Source organism: Centrocercus urophasianus, unplaced genomic scaffold (assembly GCF_019232065.1).
Source record: "Centrocercus urophasianus isolate 14NV4802_14NV808 unplaced genomic scaffold, USGS_Curo_1.0 seq_20, whole genome shotgun sequence".
NCBI classification, from domain to species: Eukaryota; Metazoa; Chordata; class Aves; order Galliformes; family Phasianidae; genus Centrocercus; species Centrocercus urophasianus.
Genome location: NW_024884756.1, coordinates 12,528,882 through 12,551,103, shown reverse-complemented (window position 1 = coordinate 12,551,103; position 22,222 = coordinate 12,528,882). Strand labels below are relative to the sequence as shown.

At 37.3% G+C, this 22,222-nt stretch overlaps 1 protein-coding gene across 1 annotated transcript in view; it reads left to right on the top strand.

Annotated features, from left to right (window-relative positions):
• Positions 1-22,222, top strand: part of PARD3B (par-3 family cell polarity regulator beta) — a 354,547-nt gene that overhangs the window by 139,511 nt on the left and 192,814 nt on the right. Inside the window, exons 8-11 of the mRNA XM_042822376.1 lie at positions 3,508-3,863; positions 5,423-5,562; positions 6,361-6,489; positions 17,765-17,950. Of these exons, the coding sequence (XP_042678310.1) occupies positions 3,508-3,863; positions 5,423-5,562; positions 6,361-6,489; positions 17,765-17,950 (811 nt within the window). The remainder of the gene's footprint in view (positions 1-3,507; positions 3,864-5,422; positions 5,563-6,360; positions 6,490-17,764; positions 17,951-22,222) is intronic.

Below are 22,222 nucleotides of genomic sequence, written 5' to 3'. Positions count from 1 at the left end.
CAATGTTCTTTTGCAAAGGTGATGAGACTTTTTTTTGACGCTGTTTCTTTTTCAGCATTTAGGTTTTTAGAAATACTAGTGCTGTCAAACTGATTAGTTGAGATTTATGGGTTATGTTGACTACTAAACTGATGGGTTGAGGTTATGAGGTAAAGTCTCACCTTTTATGACTATTTTTGGAAATCTGTTGACATTTACTATTCATCTCAAATTACTTTACATAACAAGTTGCTTTGATTGGCTATGAATTAGTGGCATTGTTGCAAGAAAGGCTAGCCTCTCAAATTTCAGATATTTGCTGTAGTAATTAAATAGTAATTTGTTTTTATCTTCTAATCCATATGTTTAGACAGCTGAGTGTGTGTTTGTTTATGATATAACAAAAACCTATGGAGATCTCAAAGGAATTGAGGCTTAACTTTCTGAACAGTAAGCTGAACATTCAAGGTAGCTAGACTAAAATCAAACACGTAATTTTGTTTTTAAGGATAAGTATTTGCAAAATAGGCTTTTTGATAAAACTAGCATAGTTGGTAGTAGGGCAACTACTTTTTTTTTTTTTTTTTTTTTTTTTTTTTTTTTTTTTTTTTTTTTTCTTTCTTCCTCCTAACAGGTTTTCCAGAAAATATGATTGCTTCATCTGTGCAGTTTTGTAATGAAGATGTATACTTCTGAAATGAGGCTGCCTGAAAAAAATCTCCCTTTTTCAAAATTGCATATTTGTTTACATACTTGTCTCCTTTGTATTCTCTTCAGAATTTAACTAGTTTTCCAAAGACTTTCAAAGCCATAAAAGATGTATGTAGGTCTGAGGACTCTGTGTTTTTCCGTAAGGTTACTCTATTTGGAACACTTGGAAATGCTGCAGCAAAATTTCCAATTCTCTGTCAGGTTTCCCTTCAAAGTGGGAAATGCAGGACACTCTCTAAGTTTGCAAGACTGTGGGAGTTGTGAGGTTATTTGCGTGAGCAGAGAAACCAGTTGTCTTAGACAATCTTTGTCATCAGGAGAGCAAAGTGACTAAAAGTCCAATCAGTCACCTGAGGAGCCATATATTATAATGAAAAGTAGTGTGGTCAGCAGTGGTCTTGGATCAGAGAAAAAAAACGTGGGTGTTGAGGACTGCATCTGTACTATGTTCATTTGAGGGCTGGGGAGAAGACTTTGGACAAGCTCTAACTTCTAGGTCGCATGGCCTATTGTACTTCTTCCAGAATGGCCTTCTACATCCTTTCTGTTCTTTGACTGCTGAGAATGACTAGAGAAAAAGAACCTTTCTAGGCTGAAATTAATCCTGTGAATATGCCTTTTGATTTTTATATGGCATGACATAATTCTACTAACCTGACAGAAATCCAAGTTGCAGCCATTCCAGTGAGTATGAAGTAGTATTGTCCTGATGACTACTGACCTAGAAAGGCTCATCAGATTCTTTGAGACGAAAATCTGTTTGCTACTTTTAATCTGTCAGTTCTTCATAATCTTTGTGAAAGCTCTTTTAACCTTCGATAGAGTTTGTTACGTACGTCTCCTTCCATTTTCAGCAGTGGCTTTATAGGATTGCTCCTGATGCTTGCTTCTTCTACAGCCATAATAGCAACAACCTACTTTCTATATTCCCATGTTTATAATATTTTTGTGTATTAGAACTACTGGTCTGCTTTTTCATTTGCTGTTAATCTATTCAATTGCGTTATGTTGTGTTGCAGAGCTTCTAGCACCTCTTCTAATTGACTCCCTTATTTCTTTAAAGTGTATGTTTGGGGTCTCCAGAAATGTAAATTTATCCATCCATTATTCTTTCACTTTGAAGTGCAGCTAGTTATTTTGCCCCTGAGGACTGCATCTAGGCTTTCCCAAAGGATGGCTTGTGTTATTTCCACTATTTTTTGCTTGTAGGACATGTTACATTTTCTCTTTCATATATTTAAAATATTCATCCACTGAAACTGAATTATTAAATTACTTTCCAACAATGTGGCCAAGCAGATACTTGCAAGGATGAAGATGAGGACCAAGAGAAACCCAGTTAAAGACTTCACATCCTTGTGGTGTGAGCATGCAGTGATTTTTAAGATCAGGATAAGGTCTGTCCTTGGAAACCTGTAATCCCTGCAGACACACTGGGGTAGTGCAGTTACAGTTTTGTTGAGATCTAACCCTCAAGACTGAATCCGATAGAATACCTTCCCACAGCACTCTTCCTGCTACCTTTCTTCTCTGTGCTTAACGTTTCTCTTCTGGTATTGTCTCCTGTCAGTGAATACAGTTATTCTGACAACTTTTGACTACGCTGAATGTATACGCAAGGCTTTTCTATCCATTTTCTGTATTTTATCTATTTTCTATCTATTGATTGTTTTCTTGGAGATTTCACTATGACTTCTGTGTCTTCATGTTGCTAAAAACAAAATCCCCTCAAAACAGGTTTTTTCTTTCCCAGAACATCCTTTAGCTATTATTTATATTTGGGTTTGAGTTGTCTTCTGCAGTGTGGAAAGACTTTCAGTTCACTTAAGTTAAACCCTTAGAAAATGGGAAAGGAAAGCATAGAAAGAAGTCTCCTTTGTTCCTTCAGAATCCGAGGTTCATAGAATGTCTTGGTTGATGGAGTCTATGGGTTGTTCAAAAACCAGGGAAGACTGTATATTAGCATTTGTTTTGGCCAAGCTGTGTCTTAATTGCCTTGCAATGAATGAGTAGTCCAAACATTGTATTGTTACCATACATCAGGTCACGAGGAGCAGTTTCATGAAATACTCTAACACAATTTCTGGTCCTATACCTATGCACACCGATAAAGACATTGATTAAGTCCAAGTATTCACATTTACAAGAAGTTACTGCTTCAAAAGTGTGAGTGGCATCTGCTTACTCATTTATGTAGAAATGCTTAAATGATTTCCCCTTTAGCAGTCATCGTGTTTCTTCAGATATTTGTGTATCACATGCCACCATTTTTTTAATTGCACCATTTATAGTCGCCATGTTTCTTCTGAACACGTTCATGCTTTCTGTACTCCCTTTTTTTATTTTAATTGCTGTTGAGTCAGACAGCAGATGATGGAGGAATTTGAGGGGCAGTTATGCTGCAGTAGAATAACTGGAGTCTTGAGCTTCATTAGGATAGATGTATTCACCAGAGCAAAGTGACCTTTGTGGCTGTGGGCCATCAAGCATACAGCAAACTTTTGATGAGTTTCTGCCATCAGAACTTCACTACCTGATGTTCTGTGTGGAGAATTGTATTACTTTATACTCTGATGTGTTTTTAGCACCATAGGAATCCTATGCGATGTGATATGCCTACTTGAAATTTAAGGAAATGTTATGGTATAGAAGTCTTATTTCATGGTTACTTTTTAGAAAAGAGATCGTGCAGATGTGAAGGTAATGTTATTTGCCCACATTTAAAATACATTTTTGTCTTTTTTCTCTGTAAACAACTTCAAACATTGCCCATATTTTCTGGTTTGCTATGTGGATTTTTGTGTCTGTCTTTTAAAGGGCTCAGGACATCTTCCGCCAGGCGATGAAATTTCAGAGTGTCATTTTGGAAGTCCTTCCTCCTTATAATCGAGAACAATACGAGAAGTCTGCTATTGCTCCCCTTTGTTTTCTGCACAATGATGAAGAAGTTCCGAAAACAAAGATTCCGCCTCCTGTTCATCCGAAGCCTACTCTGAAAACAATTCATCTTCCTGGAGCAGGCAGCTTGGATGCTGGTGTACAGGCAACACTACAAGCTAAGAGCCCCAACCTCCCACGTCTGGGTAGAAAACCATCTTCACCCTCATTGTCTCCCCTTATGGGCTTTGGCAATAAAAAAAATGCAAAGAAAATAAAGATAGACCTGAAAAAAGGTAAATCTTTAGAAATTTTTTTTTCTGTAGCGTTGATACTTCACCTTTTAACTGAACTAGTGATGTTGAATGTACAAGCAAGTTATTTTGGGTTTAAAAGTTCCAAAACTTCCAAAAGGTAGAAGAACGTTAACAGTAATGTTCTCAATGGTCAGCTTTCCTATACATTTTAGAAGCATTATCTCAATTCACTGATCTTACAACATCTCAGGTTATGTGGAAGGTGTTTGATTAACATCATATGAAATGAAGAATTAGTTCAGCCTTTTCCCAATACAGGCGTTTGAATGTTCTGCAACTGTTTTTCATTACTTTCTATTCGTATCTGCTAATAGACCAGTAGTTAGGATATTTGTAAAATACATTTACGAAATACTCTGTTTCATGTTGACCATAAATTTTGTCTTTCTCCTTTTTATTTTCTGCAAACTGTGTCTTTTTATCTGTTTTCTTGCTGTTAGTATCCTGGCTTTTCTGTACATGTTCTTAATTGCTACTCCATGCAGATGTCTGTCTTTGCATGGAACAGCAGGTTTATGCAATCCAGTAAAGTGTGCTTAAGCGAATCCCAATTAGCATTTACATTTTCTGTTTAATTTCTGTCTCTGATTTGTCTGGGAGTTAAATTTGATGCTAGAAGTGACCTTTTTAAAAATTGTAACTTTATTCTTTTAATGCATAATGAATGTAATCAAGCTGTCATTTCTTAATTTTTACTATTTTTTTAACTTAACTCATGTTTCCTTCTGAACTTTTTAGTTTTGTGTTTATGAAACCTACTTCAGAATTTTTACCATTTTAGATGCAGCGTTTTTGATTTTGAAATTATAATTTATATTTTTAGAAATGATAGGAATGTGATACTGACATATATGAAAACTAGTCTACATAGGTAGCAAATACGCTCACTGAAAGATAGATCTTTATGGACCTCGCTATTCTTGCATGATTTCAGTGACCTTTGATTAATAATTCTTAATATTGATTTTACAACATAATTATTTATTAAACAGTTATCTATTAACACTTCAGCTTGTTTATTTCCAAGTACAAAATGCCTTCACTAGAAAGCTTTCTTAACAGCAGTCAGCAGTTTTCACATGCAAATCATGTGGCATTTTCTTTTTTTCACTAACTTTCAGTAAAGCCCTGCTAAATTATATTTATGCTTATAAGTAAGAAATTTTGATTGCTCTGAATTATTGGAATGGCTATTGACAATAATGTGCAAGGTGATGATAAAACCACTTACAGAAAAGGTATGCTCTTTAAAATGAGAGTTCTGGTTTGTCTTGTATTATTGTGGGTTATCCAAAAGCGTTGCCATCTGCAGTTGTTGCCAGAGGATTTAAGCATGTATGTTCTGACATGAGTACAATTCCTTTCTAGACTCTGTAGAAAATAGGTTCATGTTTACAGCTTTTTGTTTACTTTTGCTTTTCTAAGAGCTAATTCAAACAAGCACCTGTGATACGTTATACTGACATTGATTACTTATTTTCATGATTATCATTTGGTTGTTATAACTTTTGCTGGGAATTCTTTGTCTGACCTCCTAGGTCCTGAAGGACTTGGTTTCACTGTGGTTACCAGGGATTCTTCAGTACACGGTCCTGGTCCTATTTTTGTGAAGAATATTTTACCAAAAGGTGCAGCAGTAAAAGATGGCCGTTTGCAGTCAGGTGACAGGATCCTGGAGGTTAGGATAAATGCTCATTTTACTTGCGTTGATGAATCTTGATCTCTGGTTTTCTATGGTTCTGTGATTCTATGAATTCTATGATTCTCTGGTTTTAACAGACATGCTGTATTTCCTGTACATTTTACTGATGTACAGAATTGAAATTCTTGACCTTGATAAAAATATACCAAGGCTTTTCTCCTGTTTGTCAAGAAGTTTTTTACCTACAGTTCAGAAAAAGTTGAAGTGTACAGGGGTCCATGGGACAGTAGAACGAGGGAAATCTAACTCACAGGTTCTTCAAGCAGGTAAATACATCAGTTCAGGAAAAAAAACATGTATTGCCTCCTCGGACATGTCCAAAATCTGATTAATATTGAGGTGGTTAAGTGCTCATTGTAAAGCAGTTTTGCTCAAATTGGACTTTGTAAAATTTTCAGATAGATTGTGGCTTACAATTTCATTATCTAATGGGTTATTTCTACTTAGTAACCTCAAAAAGCTCTTAAGGTAAACAGTTTTAATAATACTTAGGTTTTGTTTTTGTACTTTTCATCTTCAAAGTGCTTTAGAAACTAATTAAGCCTCACAAACCCCCTGCAAGGTGGGTAAGTACCACAGACTTGCTTTAACAGATGGTAAAAAGGAGGAGAAAAAGGTTAAGTAACCTCCTCAGGTTCTGCAGTGGTAGAGCTATTGCTAATTATTTGCTCTCAGTCAACAAATGGCACCTGCATTAGATGAGGGGAAAATGATTAAAAAAAAAAAACAAACAACAAAAACATACAGTTTTGTGGCATCTTTTGTGTCTGGCAGGTGAATGGATGGGACATCACTGGCAGGACCCAGGAGGAGCTTGTAGCTATGCTGAGGAGCACAAAGCAAGGGGAAACTGTCTGTCTGATCGTGGCTCGTCAGGAGGAGGCCTTTCTACCTCGAGAGCTGGTAAACTTTTTTTTCCTTCAAGAGTGGTATTGAAAGGAAGCCCTGTGTTTTAAAACTAGCCCAGGAAATAGAAGTTAACTGATGTTGGCTGAGAAAGCTAGCAAAGGATAAGTCAGCAAGTCTTGCTTTGGAGAACTACTTATATTTGATTTTATCTACTTCAGATAGAAGTTTTACTTTCTTCCCAGAAATTACCTCATAAGCATCATTTACAGTGGAATATGTTAAATGAATTTTGTAACAGTGAGGTCAAGCATGACTGAAAGCAGATTGTTCTCTTTCAGAAAAGCAACAAACTTTAAAGCTGTTTGAAGTGCACATGATGAGTCCTGCAATTTATCAGTAACAAGCTAGTGATGGTGGCTGACCCCAGGTGATGAATCTTCTAATCTGGGCTGCCAAACTGCAGAAGCAGTGAGGGGTAGCATTCGATTGTGTTGCTGACAAATTTTGGAAGTGAGCTTTTGCTTGACTTGCGTTTGTCTGACATAATGGAAGAAAATCAGACATCCCAGAGCTTATCTCTAGTGCTTAATTTTCACTTTTCCATGTGGGCATGAAACTCTTTTGTCTCTTTTGTCTCGCGTGTCATATGAGAACTATATCAGTGTATAAGTGCTATCTGATATGTACTTGTTTCCCCTCAAAGAAGGTCATCTCTTTGGTCCCTCTTCCTTATCATGATTGATGGCTATGCTTGACCTTTCATTAAGAAGTTGTTGGGGTAAAGGAAGAAGGAGAGCATTTCCTGCTTTTGTCTCGTTTTATCTCAAAAGAACACAAACCTGCCTTGATTCTTTTCTTAAGTGAAAAGCAAAAAGGGAGAAGGAGGCATCTTCCTTTACGCTGTTAGCAGAACCTTCTACAGAAATTATCCAGTATGCTTTCTCACAAACCATTGCTGATAGTTTTCGTTTTGTTTCCTTGTTATGGGATGGGCCTTGTTGAGGTAAAGGTGTCTGCTGCCTCTGGTAGGAGGAGAAGCTGTAGAGGAGTTCAGATTCTGTCATGTGAGCCTTTTCTCTTGTGTTCCTGGTGCCTACGTTCTCCTGTAATAGGACAACTGTGAAGTGTCTTAACAAAACTGTTTTTGGCTTCCTTTTTTGTTCCAACTGAGTAATTTTTGAAGAGAATAATGGCACAGTGTATTGAGCCCTATCTCAGGTTAGTCAGACACTCCTTGTCAGTGGTTCCTAAAAGAGATTAGTTGGTCACTATGAAGTTCTGTTTAGGAAGCCCTGTGCTGTGGTGTCAGTGTCTTTGTAAACCATAGGGACATTTCTGAGACTCGAGTACTAAATTAGCTGTTACATTTAAGATTTCTTTACCATCTCTTCTAAATTTGAGATTGTTTTTTGAAAAGGTGACTCATCAAGTTTTTTTTTTTTTTTTTTTTTTAATGTGGTTTTAAGTTACAAAGCTCATCACTTGGAAAATGCACTTTTTCTAAAGTATGTATTCTTTTTTCTCCTCTTCTTTCAGCATTACACGTTATTCTTCTATAGTGTCGTAGTCCAAATTATCTCGGAAATCACTGTAGCAACATGTGGGTATAGTAGCCTGGAAAAATCTAAAAGCTGTTTATAATTTTTACCTTCCCCAATTGCCTTCTATTAAATTCTAGCCCCTACAGCAAGGATTAACTGCCTTTCAAAAGGTGACTTACTTTTGAGTGGCATGATTGAAATGTAGAAAGTAGCCACATTTATCCTGCTGGCTTGACCTTTGCTTAGATTGCTTTCTCTGCAAAGACTGATGCACAAGTGATGGCCCTCACAGTAATAGTGATGATATGTGAGTTCTAATACTGTTCTGTGTTTCTTATCATCCCAACCAAATACAACATAATACAAATGTGAGATACTGAAACACATTAGATAATTTTATGGAACAAGCCCTGCTGAATTAAAAAGCCTTTCAGCAACATCTGTTAGGTAGCTTATGACAGAAGTGTTCGTTAACATAGCACTGAACTACTGGATGTTGTTACTAACATGATTCTTACTATGGTTCGTGAGACATCTGAGAATGGTCTTAGTGAAAATTTTGAAATAAAAATCAGCTTCTTTGTTTCCAACTTGAGCTGTGATATTTCATTAGACTAATCCTCTCCTAACTTGAAAGTTACAGTGCTGTTTTGATCAAAGAGGACAAAAAGCCCAGCACTTCAAATGTTTGTTTTTGGAAGGAGAGGCAGTGGATAATCCAATATTTTTCAAGAACATTTATAACAGCATGCTCAGACTATGTAACATGCTTGCAGAGTTTACCTAAAAACATGAGAATTTTGTTAACACTCGACAATAGTCGGGTAATTGCTTTATATCAGACTTGTTCTTCATTTGAGCAGTTCTCTAGGGACTTGAATGTAATCTGGAGAAATATTTTCTTTAGATTCCCTGTCACTGATTTTAAGGAACAGGAGAAGACACCTAGTAAATCTGCTCACTCTCCACAGCAAGGATACCTCTGGAGCTTGGACCCATTAGAACCCATGCACAGAACTGCTTTCAAGCATGTTGCTGCACTTGAACTTGGCTCCTACATTGTTTTCTGGAAAGAATTTGATGGCAGCATGGGCACAAATCAAATAATGTAACAGAGTAATGAAGGGTGGCATTTGGTTGTGTTGATCTATAGTAATATAATTTGTCTTTACCTCATAACAAATCTATTGTTTGGAGAAAGCATAGTTTCGCAAATACTTGCTCTGCCATAAGCTATGTGGGAGCAGAGGTTGGGGCTTTGTTCTGGTCGTCTGTGCTGATGAATTGCCAGCAAACAGAAAAGCAGAGTAACAAACCTTTACCATACCAGCAAAGAAAGATGTGATATGTGTGCGAATGAGTGAGTGTTGCAGACAGTGTTATTAAATTATAGAGAATTGTGGCTTCAGTTACACTGGGTCATGCAACATCTGAGTTGTACACTTACATTGTTTGCACATAATGAGGGAATAAAATAGAAAACCCAATTTTTGTAGCATTGGTATTACTTCAAAAAAAAAAAAGAAAAAAGAAAAAAGAAAAACAAGAAAAACAACAACAACAAAAAACAAAACCAGGAGGATCTAATGAGAATTTTTTGATTGCAGCAGATCGGTGAAGTAGAATTTGGACCAACCACAGGCTGTTCTCCTTATTATCCAGTTAGCCAAATGTTCCCTGTAATTCATGCCAGCTGTTGACAACGTAGCAGCTGAGCAGGGAACTGATTCCAAAACTCAGGGGAAGCTCTTGCTTCACTTAATTATAGCAGAGTGGCCAGTGATTAGCACATTCTGTAAGGTGCATTTGGATTTTAAGCTGTTTAACAGTGATTTGTTTTCTGGAGGATGGTTAATATTACAGAGAGAAACTGTCTTAACTGGTTTGGATTTTCCAGCTCTCATCATAGGAAAAAGGATGCCCTGCAAACTGCTGCTATTGTTTTGCGTTTTGAAAGAATGATGTTTTGATCATGCCTATTTGTTGCATCTTGTTTTTCTGTAGGAAAACTACAGATCTGAAAGTAACATTTCCACTAATAATGATATCAAGATCATTTCTTTCTATTCCTCTATCCGCCAGATATTGGTAAAACAAGCAAAGCTGCTGAATGAGAGCAGCTCTGGTGTAACCCATTCCATACCACTGCCCTCTGCAGTTCTTGGAGACTCTTTACAGAGTTTGCTGCTTTTTTTTTAATGAACCTCCAGGCCAGTGCATATTCTGCACGCAGGCAGAGAAATGTCCATGTATTGCACTTGCCACAATTATGATAGCACTGAGAATATTTGGGTGCGTTTGTTCTTCAGACATGCACATAATTTGTTCTGAGATTTTCAGCTTACCAGTTTTTTGTAATCACAATTTCTATGGTTTCGGCATAATCCTGATCTTTGAAGAATGGGGGAAAAAAAGGAACAAGCCAGCACTTGTAAAACAAAAGCTGGGAGAAGTAGTATTTATGTAAAGTAGCTGTTGATTTTTGAGTCTTTTACACATATAATGTGTAAAAGACTGTATAGGATGGAAGGAATTAAGTTAAATTAAGCGTGTTTTTCTGCTCACTGTGATTAATTTTTATGTTTCAGTGTTCCTCTAATTAATTCCTTCCACCACCTTGAACTTGTGTGCCTGAATGAGAACTTCTTTGCCTGAAATTCTGTTTTTTTTTTTTGTTTTTAACATTCAGAGCTTATTTTCTATTACTTCCTTTTAATTGTTTCTTGCCTTTTTATGTTCAGGAAATAATAAATGGAATTTAGATATAGACTTAAGAATTTCTGCACCTGTTTTGGGTCAAACCAGTGATTCTAATGCTGATAAACCAGAAATGACCAAATAATCACAAAGTGATTCCAGAGAGTACTGACTCCCTGTTGTGTTCTCTGCAGTCAAAGTAAGTGAATCTTGAGAAAAATAGGTCGATATATGTATTCTGGATTTTATTAACACAGAAGATTCAGTCCTTGAATTGTTCTGCATAATGAAGAGAAGGAAATTTTGAACACACGTTGCATCTTCCACTTTGAATTACTTCGTAAATAGCACAGATAAAGTCCTGGGTTTTTTCAAGATTTTTTTGAGAGAGTGTTTTATTGTAAGGGTATTAGATACTATTTCTTTTGTAATGGTTGAGAAATTGATGCAGATTGTCTGTCTATGCAAATGTCTCTTTAGAGTGCAAAGGTTGTGTAATGCAGCCCCTCAAAGTTTTTCAGCTTCCATTGGTTGTGTGTCTCAAAACATGGTTACTAGTTCATTGTAGCCTGCAGTAGTGGGAGCTGTAGACTGAGGCATAGTCAAGTAGTTACTGTGCTCCCAGTATGTGTCAGTAAGAGATGACACTTTTAGAAGGTAGCACAGCAAAAGGAATTTGCCCTTCTTTCCTGGTGCAATAAACAGAAGGCTTGACAGGAATTATCCCTTCATTTGCATTTCTTCTGGCTTCTGGAGAGGGCCCCTAACATACCTAAGGGGAATAAATAGCTCAAGTAATTCAGTATTTCTTTTTTTAAATTAAAGCATACTATTTTTATAAAAATAGTTCTGTGTAATATATATAATATAATCATACAATGTATTACATTATTAATATACAGTATAATATTATATAAACGTGATTATGTTTTAATAATGGTAATAATTATAAAATTAAAACTGGAAGTTTTAAAAATTCTCACTTAGATACAGTTTTGCATTGCTTTGTTTGCCTTGTCTAAGCAGGGTGTGCCATTAGCGACCGTTTTGATTAAAATATGAGATGCAGATTTTAAAGATGCTGTTACAAAGGCATCTGTTAAAAGAAGGATACATGGAAGAATGACTTCAGTTTACTGGAATTTAGTAGATTGTGACAAAATACAATGTATGTTTTATATGAGTCAGTTTCTTAATTGTCCCTGGACTTTTGGAAAGAGCATAGAGAATAGTGAGAGTATCTTCTTTTCAAGCTTTTTTGCCAATAATTGTTATGTGGTGCCACGATTTAAATACTTCTCTTTAGCTTTTGCAGGTTTTTGCAGAAAATAATTGCAAAGCATGTAAATGTCTTATTTCCTTCATAAGCCTTTGAAAATAACCTTCCTGGGTCTCTTGCCTTTTGCTCTCAGCTCTGAAAGGCACTCCAGGGAGTTGGCATCTCTTATCAGAAATGAGCAGCCAGGCAAGGGGCAGCCAGCATACTGAGAGACCATAATAGCATGTTGGTCAAGGGCATCGGGCAGGTACTGAAAGGTCTCTTGTTGTGTTAAACAAATGCTATTTCCTTCCTGGCTTAAGTGGGAGCTAATTTTTTTTTAAGCTTCTCTTTTGGCAGAAGAACAATTGGATAAATAAGGCAACCTTTCTAGTGAGAGATATGCATTAGATTACCATAAATCCACAGATAAAAAGTGCAGTGGTCAATGAGAGCAGGCGTGGTAAGATTAAATGAAAGGACTAATTGAAAGTGATGTCCCATGGCAGTTGGAGGATTGACACAGCATTGAATGAGTGTAACCACGGACTAACCACAGAGGAAAGACTACAGAGCACAGTACGTTTTTCAGAGGTTGCAGTTGTGTTTATAGTGGTGACTGAGCAGTTTGTGTGTTGCGGGAATAAGAGAAGACTAAAAATATATTTTATCTTTGCTTTAGAAGATTGGGAATTAGTTGGTGATATTTAATTACATGCCAGTAAAATTTTAAGATGTTCTAAGAATCCCTTATTATAGCCTTTTAATTAAGAGATCAGAGACCTGAGGTACAGACATGCTTCTAAGAATTAAATACAATTGTTGGCAGAACCTCAATTAATCAAATGTATCCCGAGACTTAAATGAAGGTTTTCCATCTCTGTTGCTGAATGTTATTTAGTACATATTATTAGGTTTTCTACTCTTAAAACTAGCAAACTCAGTGTTCTCTATTCTCTCACCTTCATTTAAATTCTTCTGAGCTTTTCTGTCTGTTTTATGGTGATTCAGTAAATATCAGAATCAATTTTACTGAAGTTTCATGCAGATACCTAGGTATGCAGAAACGCTCCTGTCCTGATTTTCTTTGTGAGGACTGTACTGTTTGCTTCTGTTTGATTGCTGCTATGGTCTGTTTAATGGCTGAGTCTGTGCAGCAAGTGGGAAAATTGCCTCTTACTCTTCCTTTGTCTGCTGCACTCTGGGCTGGTAAAACGACGCTGGAGAAAGACAGGAAACCCTCATCATCCCTAAGCAGATGGGAGCACTCAGAAACTATGGAGTGCTGGATGAAAAACGGAGTTTGCGCAGCAAGAGCTGAGACTGGAGCAGTAAATAACACATGTGACCAGGCTGCAGAGGGGACTAGGAAAATGCATGTGCGTGTCAGAGCTTTTTGCAATTGAGGAAACCACTGAAAGCTGATGAACTAAAATTTAGCTGAGCTGAAGGAAAGACCTGCCAAGAAAGGGCAAAGAGAGCACAGCTGACTGATTCTAAGTCTCTTCTACCTTAATACTGTTAAGTATGTCTTATTAATACTTAAGAGTTTTGAATCCCTTTTACTGGTTGCAATGTATCTATCTTCAAAGCCAGTCCACCTCAAGGCCTTCTTGAGTTTTCACTGCTTTGCAACCTGGAACTTGAGATTTTATCGTTTAGCTTGAGTTACTCACATTTTTCTGCAGCACATGTACTGTTTTTTGCTGGGATGAAGTTAATTTTCTTCATATTAATTTGTATTACGGTGTGTTCTGAATTTGGTATGAAAACGGTAGTTGCTGAGCACTGCTTACACATGGTCAGGTCCTTCCCTGCTTCTCAAGCTATCTCTGCATCAAACAGACTGGGGATGCACGAGAGTCTGAGATGTGATACAGCCAGGACAGCTGACTCCAACTGACCAAAGGAATATTCTGTGCTACGTAACATGATGATCATTAATAAAAAGTGGGGGAAAAAGAAGCAGGGGAGTTTGCTCTGGGGCTGCAGTTGCTCGGGCAGGCTGGGCATTGTTTGGATAATGGTGAGCAGTTCTGTTTTGCATCACTTGTTTTTATTTTTTCTTGGCTTTGTTGCTGCAATGTGTTGGGTTTTTTTCTGAGCTTTTTTCAAACTTATGAAGCTGTCTTTATTTTTACCTACAGGTTTTCCAACTTTTGCCCTTCTAATTCTCTTCCCCAATTCAGTTTAGGGGCAATGAGTCAGCAGCTATGTGGTACTTAGTTGCATATTAGGGTTTAACAAAACACAGGAGTATAATGTCAGTGATAAATTATCATGTAATTCCTGAAGTGCTTAGGTATGAAACGTCTGTGATGGCTGATACATGGTGTGGTTGTTGAGTGACTCATTTATAGCATTCAACTGTGAGAAGCTTTTCTTGGCCCAGAAAAGTATTTGTATTGTTTGTTTCATTTATTCTGTTTGAGTGAATTCAAGTTCTAGGATGGTTTTTGGGGTACGAAATGTTTCTAATAGAGTTTGAGTCTTAGTCTGTTGGAAAAGATTTGCTTTACCAGGCCATAACTCAGCTGATGGAGGTTGCTCTATTGTAAAGTATTGATGCCTTGGGATAATGTTTTAGCAACGTCAGTGAAACAGAGGCAGTGGGAATTCAGCTCTGTGAGTCACTAGCAGCATTTAATATTCATACTTGCATAATGTAGGAACAGGGCTATCACTCATGAAATCAGCTGTCCAAATGAAGCAATTAAGTGATGAGCTGTTAACTTAAGGAGGGCTGGAGCTCTTTTTGGTCACTGTTTAAAAGGCACTCTTTTCAAGAGCAAGTGAAGATCATCAGGGTAATAATTTGAAACTATTTAGGGAGCATGTGATGAAATTAAATTTTTGATCCTATTCATCTCTTTTTTTCCCCTCCTCTTCCTTTTTTCTCTTTCCATCCACATTTTCTCACAAAAAAGAATGGTTTTTCTATCCTGGATTCGTTCTAAAGAGTCTTGAGATGTCACAGACTGAACACCCAGACATTTGCTACCAGATGCTGTAGAATGAGTAGGGGATGAAAATTTTAAGTGAATCAAGACAGTTTACTCATTTTTAGATCAGCATCTCCTTTAATGTTACCATCCCTGTGCAGACATTGCCAAGTTATTCAACATTGCTTATGGGTAACAAATATTTGATAGTACAGTTAAAGAAAGCTCAGCATTACTTGAATTCAACTTTTGCTGATTTTAGGATAAGACTAAATATAAATAATGAAAAGGAGAGGTTATAAGTTTTATGTGTACGTATGTACGTAATTCTAGTATGTTGAACAAGAAGTACTTTGTGAAGGACTTCATGGAAGGTGATTTTTTTTCCAATGATAGATAAAAGTAACATTCGCTAAGGTTTTTGTATGATGAAATTTTCTGTTTCTCAAAGAACTTCAGGAAGCAGAATGGTAACAGCATGCACAGGAGGAGGTATGTCTGAGGGGTGGCCTGTGGAGGCTCCCATGGAAGCCAGGAAAGTTGAGAAGTGAGAAACATGGAGCTTCTAAGGGGGAAAACTGCTCTTCGGTGACACGCACTCCATTGATTGTTTCCTACACAGTTCCTTTCTCCTCACACTTTTGCTCTGCTCCAACCTGGGTCCTCTGCTTCAGCTACAGTCCTTCACACAGGAGTGGGTTTCCTGGTCTCTGTCAGAGCCATAGTCCCTGTCAGGAGCGTCCACACCACTCTGTTTCTTGCTCTGCGTGGGGTCCTCATGTTGAGGAGAGCAGCATGTAGGAACTGCTTGCCTAGGGAACCAGGAAAGTAATGCGTAATGGATTGTCCTGAAGGATGGCCAGAGATACCATGTCCAGGACCTTGAGAAAATCCAAGGAGGATTTTCTCTATCCACATCCAGACAGGATGTGCTGTTTCAGTAGTTCTGGCCTAAAAGTTCTGACAAGTACACGTGAGTTTTGGAGAATTGGAGTTTTGGAGAATTTGGAGTTTTGGAGTAGGGCACTAAAATCTTCCTTCCAAAACGACGTGAAAGTTAAATGCAAAAATGCTTGTTAGATTTTTTTTTCTCTCATTGCACTGATTGTTTTGAAGAAAGAGCAGGAACGCCTCCAAATTGTTGATCAGCATTGCCTAATGTCATGGTTCTATGTTTTTTGGGTTTCAGTATTCCACATCAAGACATCATGGAGTGTACGGGGCATAGAACCATGACACCTATACACATATGAACTCGTAGGTTTTCAGAAATTGTGTTCAGAATGTGAATAAAAGTAACAGAACTGTAAAGGAATTGTTCTCTTCTGGGAAGTAAAAACAGATGTGTAGCACAGGTAGACGTGAGCTCTGGCATCAAGACTGCTATCAGTGTCAGTGCTATGTCATTTTTATGTTTTGCAGATGGGCAAATTATATTGACTTAATAACATGTAGCTACATTCCGGGAAGAATTTGAGTGTGATGTGTATTGGGACTGAGGTTTGTAGTCCTCACGCTCTGGTCATATAGTTTCTGCATAACCAGTGGCTGCTTCTCATCACTGAAAGTGCATCTGAAATGGATACAAGTATACCTAGTGGCTTCTGTTTCTATTCGTTGTTGCTTTAAAATTTTTGTTTCTGCTTAAAATAAATGAAAAATAAATGGATTGCTTTGGCTGATGAGAAAACATCTGTACTGCTAGCACCTTTGTTGGCAGTTGCATTGATAGTGTATAAACTGCAGCTTAATGCCTGGAAGTTATTCTTCCTCATTAGGTGAAAGAAGAATTGGCCCAGCTGATGTTTGCCTGGGCTTCTGTCTGATAACTCAGCAGAAGCCCTTTGAAAACAGGCCTCAGTAATCTTTTTCAACTTATGTTTGTGCATTCCCATTTTTCTTATTTTTTTAATGCTACTGTTACAAATAATAGAAAATGTCCAAATGACAAAATAAGCTATTGGGTTGTTTTGAGGTTATTTGAAGAAACAAGTGTGGAATAAAATTTGATGTAATAAGGTCTTTTACACTAATAGATGGCATCTTCTTTCAGCACTTTACACCATAGCAAGTCTCCTTTCTCTAGTTTTATTTCTGTGAAGTGCAATATTTCAGAATAGAATCTTTTTCTTTAGTCTCATGATTGTAACTTGCTTTAAAAATAAATAAAAATAAAAAGCTCAACACAACAAACACAACCAGCAGCATGCAACTCAAAAAAAACACTTGGTACAGTCTTCAGTAAAGTTCATTCTGATCTTCCTATGATGATCATCCTTGCTATGGATACTTGACTTTGCAATCTTGTAAGCAGTAACGTAATACAGGTAAAATCTTTAATGAGCCTTTACCAGAAGGGCAGAAAAACCTCTGTGTGGAATAAATGTGTGCACAAAGGGAGTTAGTGCAGAATAAGTTACTGCATTTTTGATTCTCACCCTCACTTTTGCTTCACCAAATTCCCTCTGTAGACAGGCTTAAGGGAGGGATATTTTTTTAAGGATGTAATTCAATTTTCAGAGGGGAATGGAATTTAACAGCACAACTGTCATTACAGTTTGTGAGCTGCATGTAAAGACAGCGTTCTATGGCTTAAATTTTTAATGCAGCTGTGTTTAAAATAAATGTTTTATGTTCTGCTGCAACATCAGTTTTAGGTCATGTGAAACTAAGCTAGTTTACCTTCTCTTTAGACATATTCCTAGCTATTGTTAAATAGAGCATCTTTTAAGCTGCATCATGTGACCAAATGTCTACTAAATACACCATTTGTTGTAACGTTATTTCTTCAGGCTGCTTTCCAGAAAAGAGAAGTATTTCTTACATGAGCCTATGTGTACAGCAAGCATCCTGTTTTCACCCATTTTTTCATCCTTATTTTTTTCCATCAGAAAGGAGAGCCAAACTGCAGTGCTCTTTCTCCAGAAACCACAGAGCAGCTGACCTTTGAGATTCCTCTGAACGATTCTGGCTCTGCTGGACTTGGTGTGAGCTTAAAAGGCAACAAATCTCGGGAGACTGGAGCTGACCTTGGGATTTTCATCAAATCTGTTATTCACGGCGGTGCTGCTTTTAAGGTATGGAGTAAGTAGATCATGCTGTGGTTGCATTAGATTTTTGACAGTTGGTGTTTGGTCCCAAATCTGTCTTGGTAAATCTTCTGTGGATGAGGAACTTCTTGCCACTCACTCCTCTAGTGAATCTGTCAGTGGAAGCAGACCCTGTGGGGCATTTGGATACTGAAGGGATGGCAGGGGAGGAAGATTGATGGTGTGTGGATGGGAGGAGAGGCTGTCTCCATTACTCCCTGTAGCTCACAGAAAGAAGTGGGAAAGTCTGCTGTGCTGTTAGACCTGGAGACAGAGAAGTTATCAGCCAATCTACTCTGCTTTTGGTCTTCCCAAACTAATATAGGCAGACCCATAAAACAATTACAATTTACGAAAAAATATGAACTGGCAATTCTATGAGGTTAAGAATTATGTATTTATAAAATATCTAAACTATTGTTGTCAGCATGGCTTATCTCAGCCTGGCATTAACTGTGCAGAAGTTATCAATTGTTCCTCAAGTGGACTGAGTTGGTATGGGACAGTATTATGAATCCCTCTTAAAGTTGTACTAGAGCTACTGTATGTTTTTAATTAAGAAGGATTGGATTACTTTCTAAGCTTTAGGAAATGTGATAATTTTTTTCCAGATAAAACTTGAAAAAAGTATCTTTCTTGAATTCTTTTAAGAAAATCTTAACTTGAAAGCATAGTACCTGTAACTATTGTGTGTGGATCCATAATGTAACTTTTTTTGTCGTTACATCAGTAATTCCTTGCAGTTTTCCTTTCTGTAAAAATATACCTTTTAATTCAGTTTGTCAATTTGTTCACAGGCTGTAGCCTCCTGAGTAAGACAGTTCACAGCATAATAACCTATTTATGATGTTTGGTAAATAGTAATCATCAAGGCTTTTGCTCTGATATGAATGTTTCCGGCTCCTATTAGTTACCTGTCCTAGTCCCATAGATATTTCACAGCTTGGATCTTTAGAAAAGCAACAGCTTGATACATGCAGTACAGAATTCTGCCTGTGATTAATTCCAGGGCTAAGTGACAAGTGAATAAAATAATCTCCTTGGTGTATATCAGATCTGAGTTAAAGTGTGATTGGCAAATTAGAGGTGCATAAACTCATGCATGTCTGCCACAGAGTACAGCTTATTTTACTGTGAAGATGAAACTGCTGTCCTTGCTTTCCCACCTCCGTGTTCCCTGAATAATTATCCACATCAATTGCAATGCCAGTATATGGCACCAGAAGTGAATTCATTGTTTTGACTAGCAAGGCTTGTGGACTGATGTCCCAGGAGCATCAGTGGGCATACTTCCTGACCAGCATTGCCATGTCAGAGATGCATAAGCTAACTATTTTGAGGTCTTTCTGTTTACCACATTCTGTTTTCCCAACTGTTAGTCCAGAGCAGTTAATTTTGGCTTTGAGAGATCTTGCAGACTAATAAAGCAGGGCTTCCTTACCCACACCTAGCTAAATGTGCACCTGGCACGACTGGACTCCTTGGCTGGGATGTTATTTTGTCCCACAATACGCTGTGCTTCTGTGACTCCGCCTCTGTACTCCCTCATACTTTCCACCAACTGCAACTGTGTATTGATAGATGAGTGTGGGTTACAAAGCAAATGAGAGCATAGCTGGGGCTCTGACTTTAGTCAGAGCTGCTTGAAGAACATCCTTTCCGATGTGTTTTATACAAGTACTCAGAGAGTGCAGTCATTTGGGAAGTATCTTAAGACGTGGTTTACTGTTGCACATAAACAGAAAACAGCTGTCTTTCTCCTGTCTAAGAACCTTTATATCGAGCAAAACAAAATCAGTGGGTATTAACAATTAATACAATGTCTTGTATCAAGTTAAAAAAAAAAACAACTGCACATTTGTGTATAGATATTTAAATATGTTCTTATTGTCCTTCTTTTAAAAGAAAAGCAACATGTTTTTAAACATAAAGCCTTTCCTTCCAGCTGGTAGTTGTCCAGAGCATCTTTCCATGCTATTCATTGTAATTGTCTCTGAAATGAAGTATTACAGATTTAGGCATGTGCATTTGCAATTCAGTGTATGAAGTTTTCTTGGGAAAGTGTAACATGGGGAAATTGTAATGCCTGCTGTGATGAGAGTTCTCTCACTGTTTCTTAACAGGCGTCTGCATTTAGAGCTTAAAAGGTGCTCTGATTTTTGATGACGTGATTTTTGTTAGGTGCTAATACAGTGGTACTGGAGATGGTTGGGGAGGAGCAGCTTTGTCCATACAGCCAACACTTCTTCTCAGAAGATGGTGTAATATGGAAATGATGAACACATTTGCTTCATTGCTGAAGTAAATGTTCAGTCCCTCTAATGCTATATAAAGATTTTCAATACATTTAATGCCTTTCTCCAGTGTACTGGAGAAATAACTGAAGAGTTATTTGTAAGACGTAGTCAGTTCTGAATGGTTACTTTTATCAGATTGAACAGAAATTCTGAGGAAAGGCCACCATTATTTTAGTGTGTGGTTTTGTTGTTGCTTTGAAATGCTGGTACACAAATCTAGCTCCGTTGTATTAGTAGCACTGCAAAGCTTAGTAAAAGGATTCGTGAAGAATGTTTGGGGTTTTTTTGTTTGTTTTGTTCTTGTTTTGATGCTAGGTAAAGATTTTTAAAAAATACTAAACCTTTTTGCTGCTAAACCCAATAAAGTAAAAAATTCCTAATTATTCCTAGCTAATCTTTTAATATCATATCCTGCAGGATTAAAACTTCACTTTTGCTGATTGATTTGTTGGGTCCCTTTTTAAGCTCCTCTTGTAATTTTTAAAGTGTCTGTTTTACTTCTACTCTAAGAAAGAGGCTACTTGATATTTGTAAGTATGCAGAATCTGTTATGCGAGGAAATATTTGACTGAGTTTGAATACATCATCTTTCCCCACAACTTCTGGGAATTTCAGCCTTGTTCATCTTGAGACCCCTTGGCTTTTCCCTTGAGGTGAACTTGTGATTATCAGGTATTTGCTGTCTGCTGCAGCTGTAATGCAGCAGAACCATTATTAGAAATGATGGAATACTTTCCATATGCCTGTTCGTTCAAATCAAACATGGTATAGCTTGAACTTTCTAGGGGCTTCCGAGTGCTATTGCAGTAAATAGCTTGTTGTGTGCAGTGGATGGTGAATTGGATTATTCCATTGAAGGCTACCAAGGAATTCCTTCTGAGATAAGTGACACTGATGTACTAAGGGAAATAACTAGGTGAGCTTTGATTAAATACATAACTCTACAAGGAATCTGGCTTTGTCTCTAAGCTGTACTGTAAAAACAAAGTCTTGTCTCTGAATGTGGTAGTCATACTAGGTTTTACTCGCTGCGACTCTCTACACAAACCCCACGTACTGAATAAACTAGGGAACAGTACCTTCACTCTTTATTGGGGTAGTTCAATTGCAGTTTTGGAGATGGCATTTGAAAGCTGTTTTGCTGAAATGCCAAATATTTTTCTACTCAGAAGCTGCAAAGAAGCCTACCTTTCTGAGATGAAAGAAAAAAATGTGTTAAAACAACATCTAGTTTGTTTTGAGCCAAACAGATTGTCTTGTGGTTCAGTCTTTTAAACCAGATCATTACACCGGTGATGTGAAAACCTGTTTGAAAACCTGCTTAAACACTGAGATTTTTAGTCTTTACACGGCAAGAAAGTTTCTCTATGAAGCACCTTCTACCTGAGCATATGTGAAAACATTGTTCAACTGACTTTCAGTCCTGCCTTGTACAGTGTTTTTTCTGATCATAAAAGTTGAGTTTTGCATTGAATGGAGCGTATTACAGAATGGGAAGAAGCGAGATGCATCAAAAGTTATTTAAAAACTGACGTGATTAAAATGTAAAGAAATAAATATGACGTAAGATATTAAAAAAAACCAGCAGGCTATTTCAGAGGTTTCTGAGGCAACCATGGTTCATTTAAAAATACGCATTGTGTTCTGTAAAGTTGCATAGTCAGGAAATGTAGTCGTGACATGCATTTGTATTCAGTTTATTAAGAAGCTTTAACACATATTTATATGTGGGTGCTTATCCACAGAAAAGAAAAAAAAGTGATCCAGGAGCCCATGGGACCTTAGCAGGAGGACATTAGGACCTGTGAAGTTTACAGTCTTAAAGCAACTCACAAAAACTAAAATCTCCTTTCTTCTAACCCCTGTTGCCATGAATGACTCCATTCATTTCAGCAAATTTTGATAGAACACAAAGGAATTGCAACATGTGCAAGTAATAAAACTTCCTGTTCAATAATGTTAA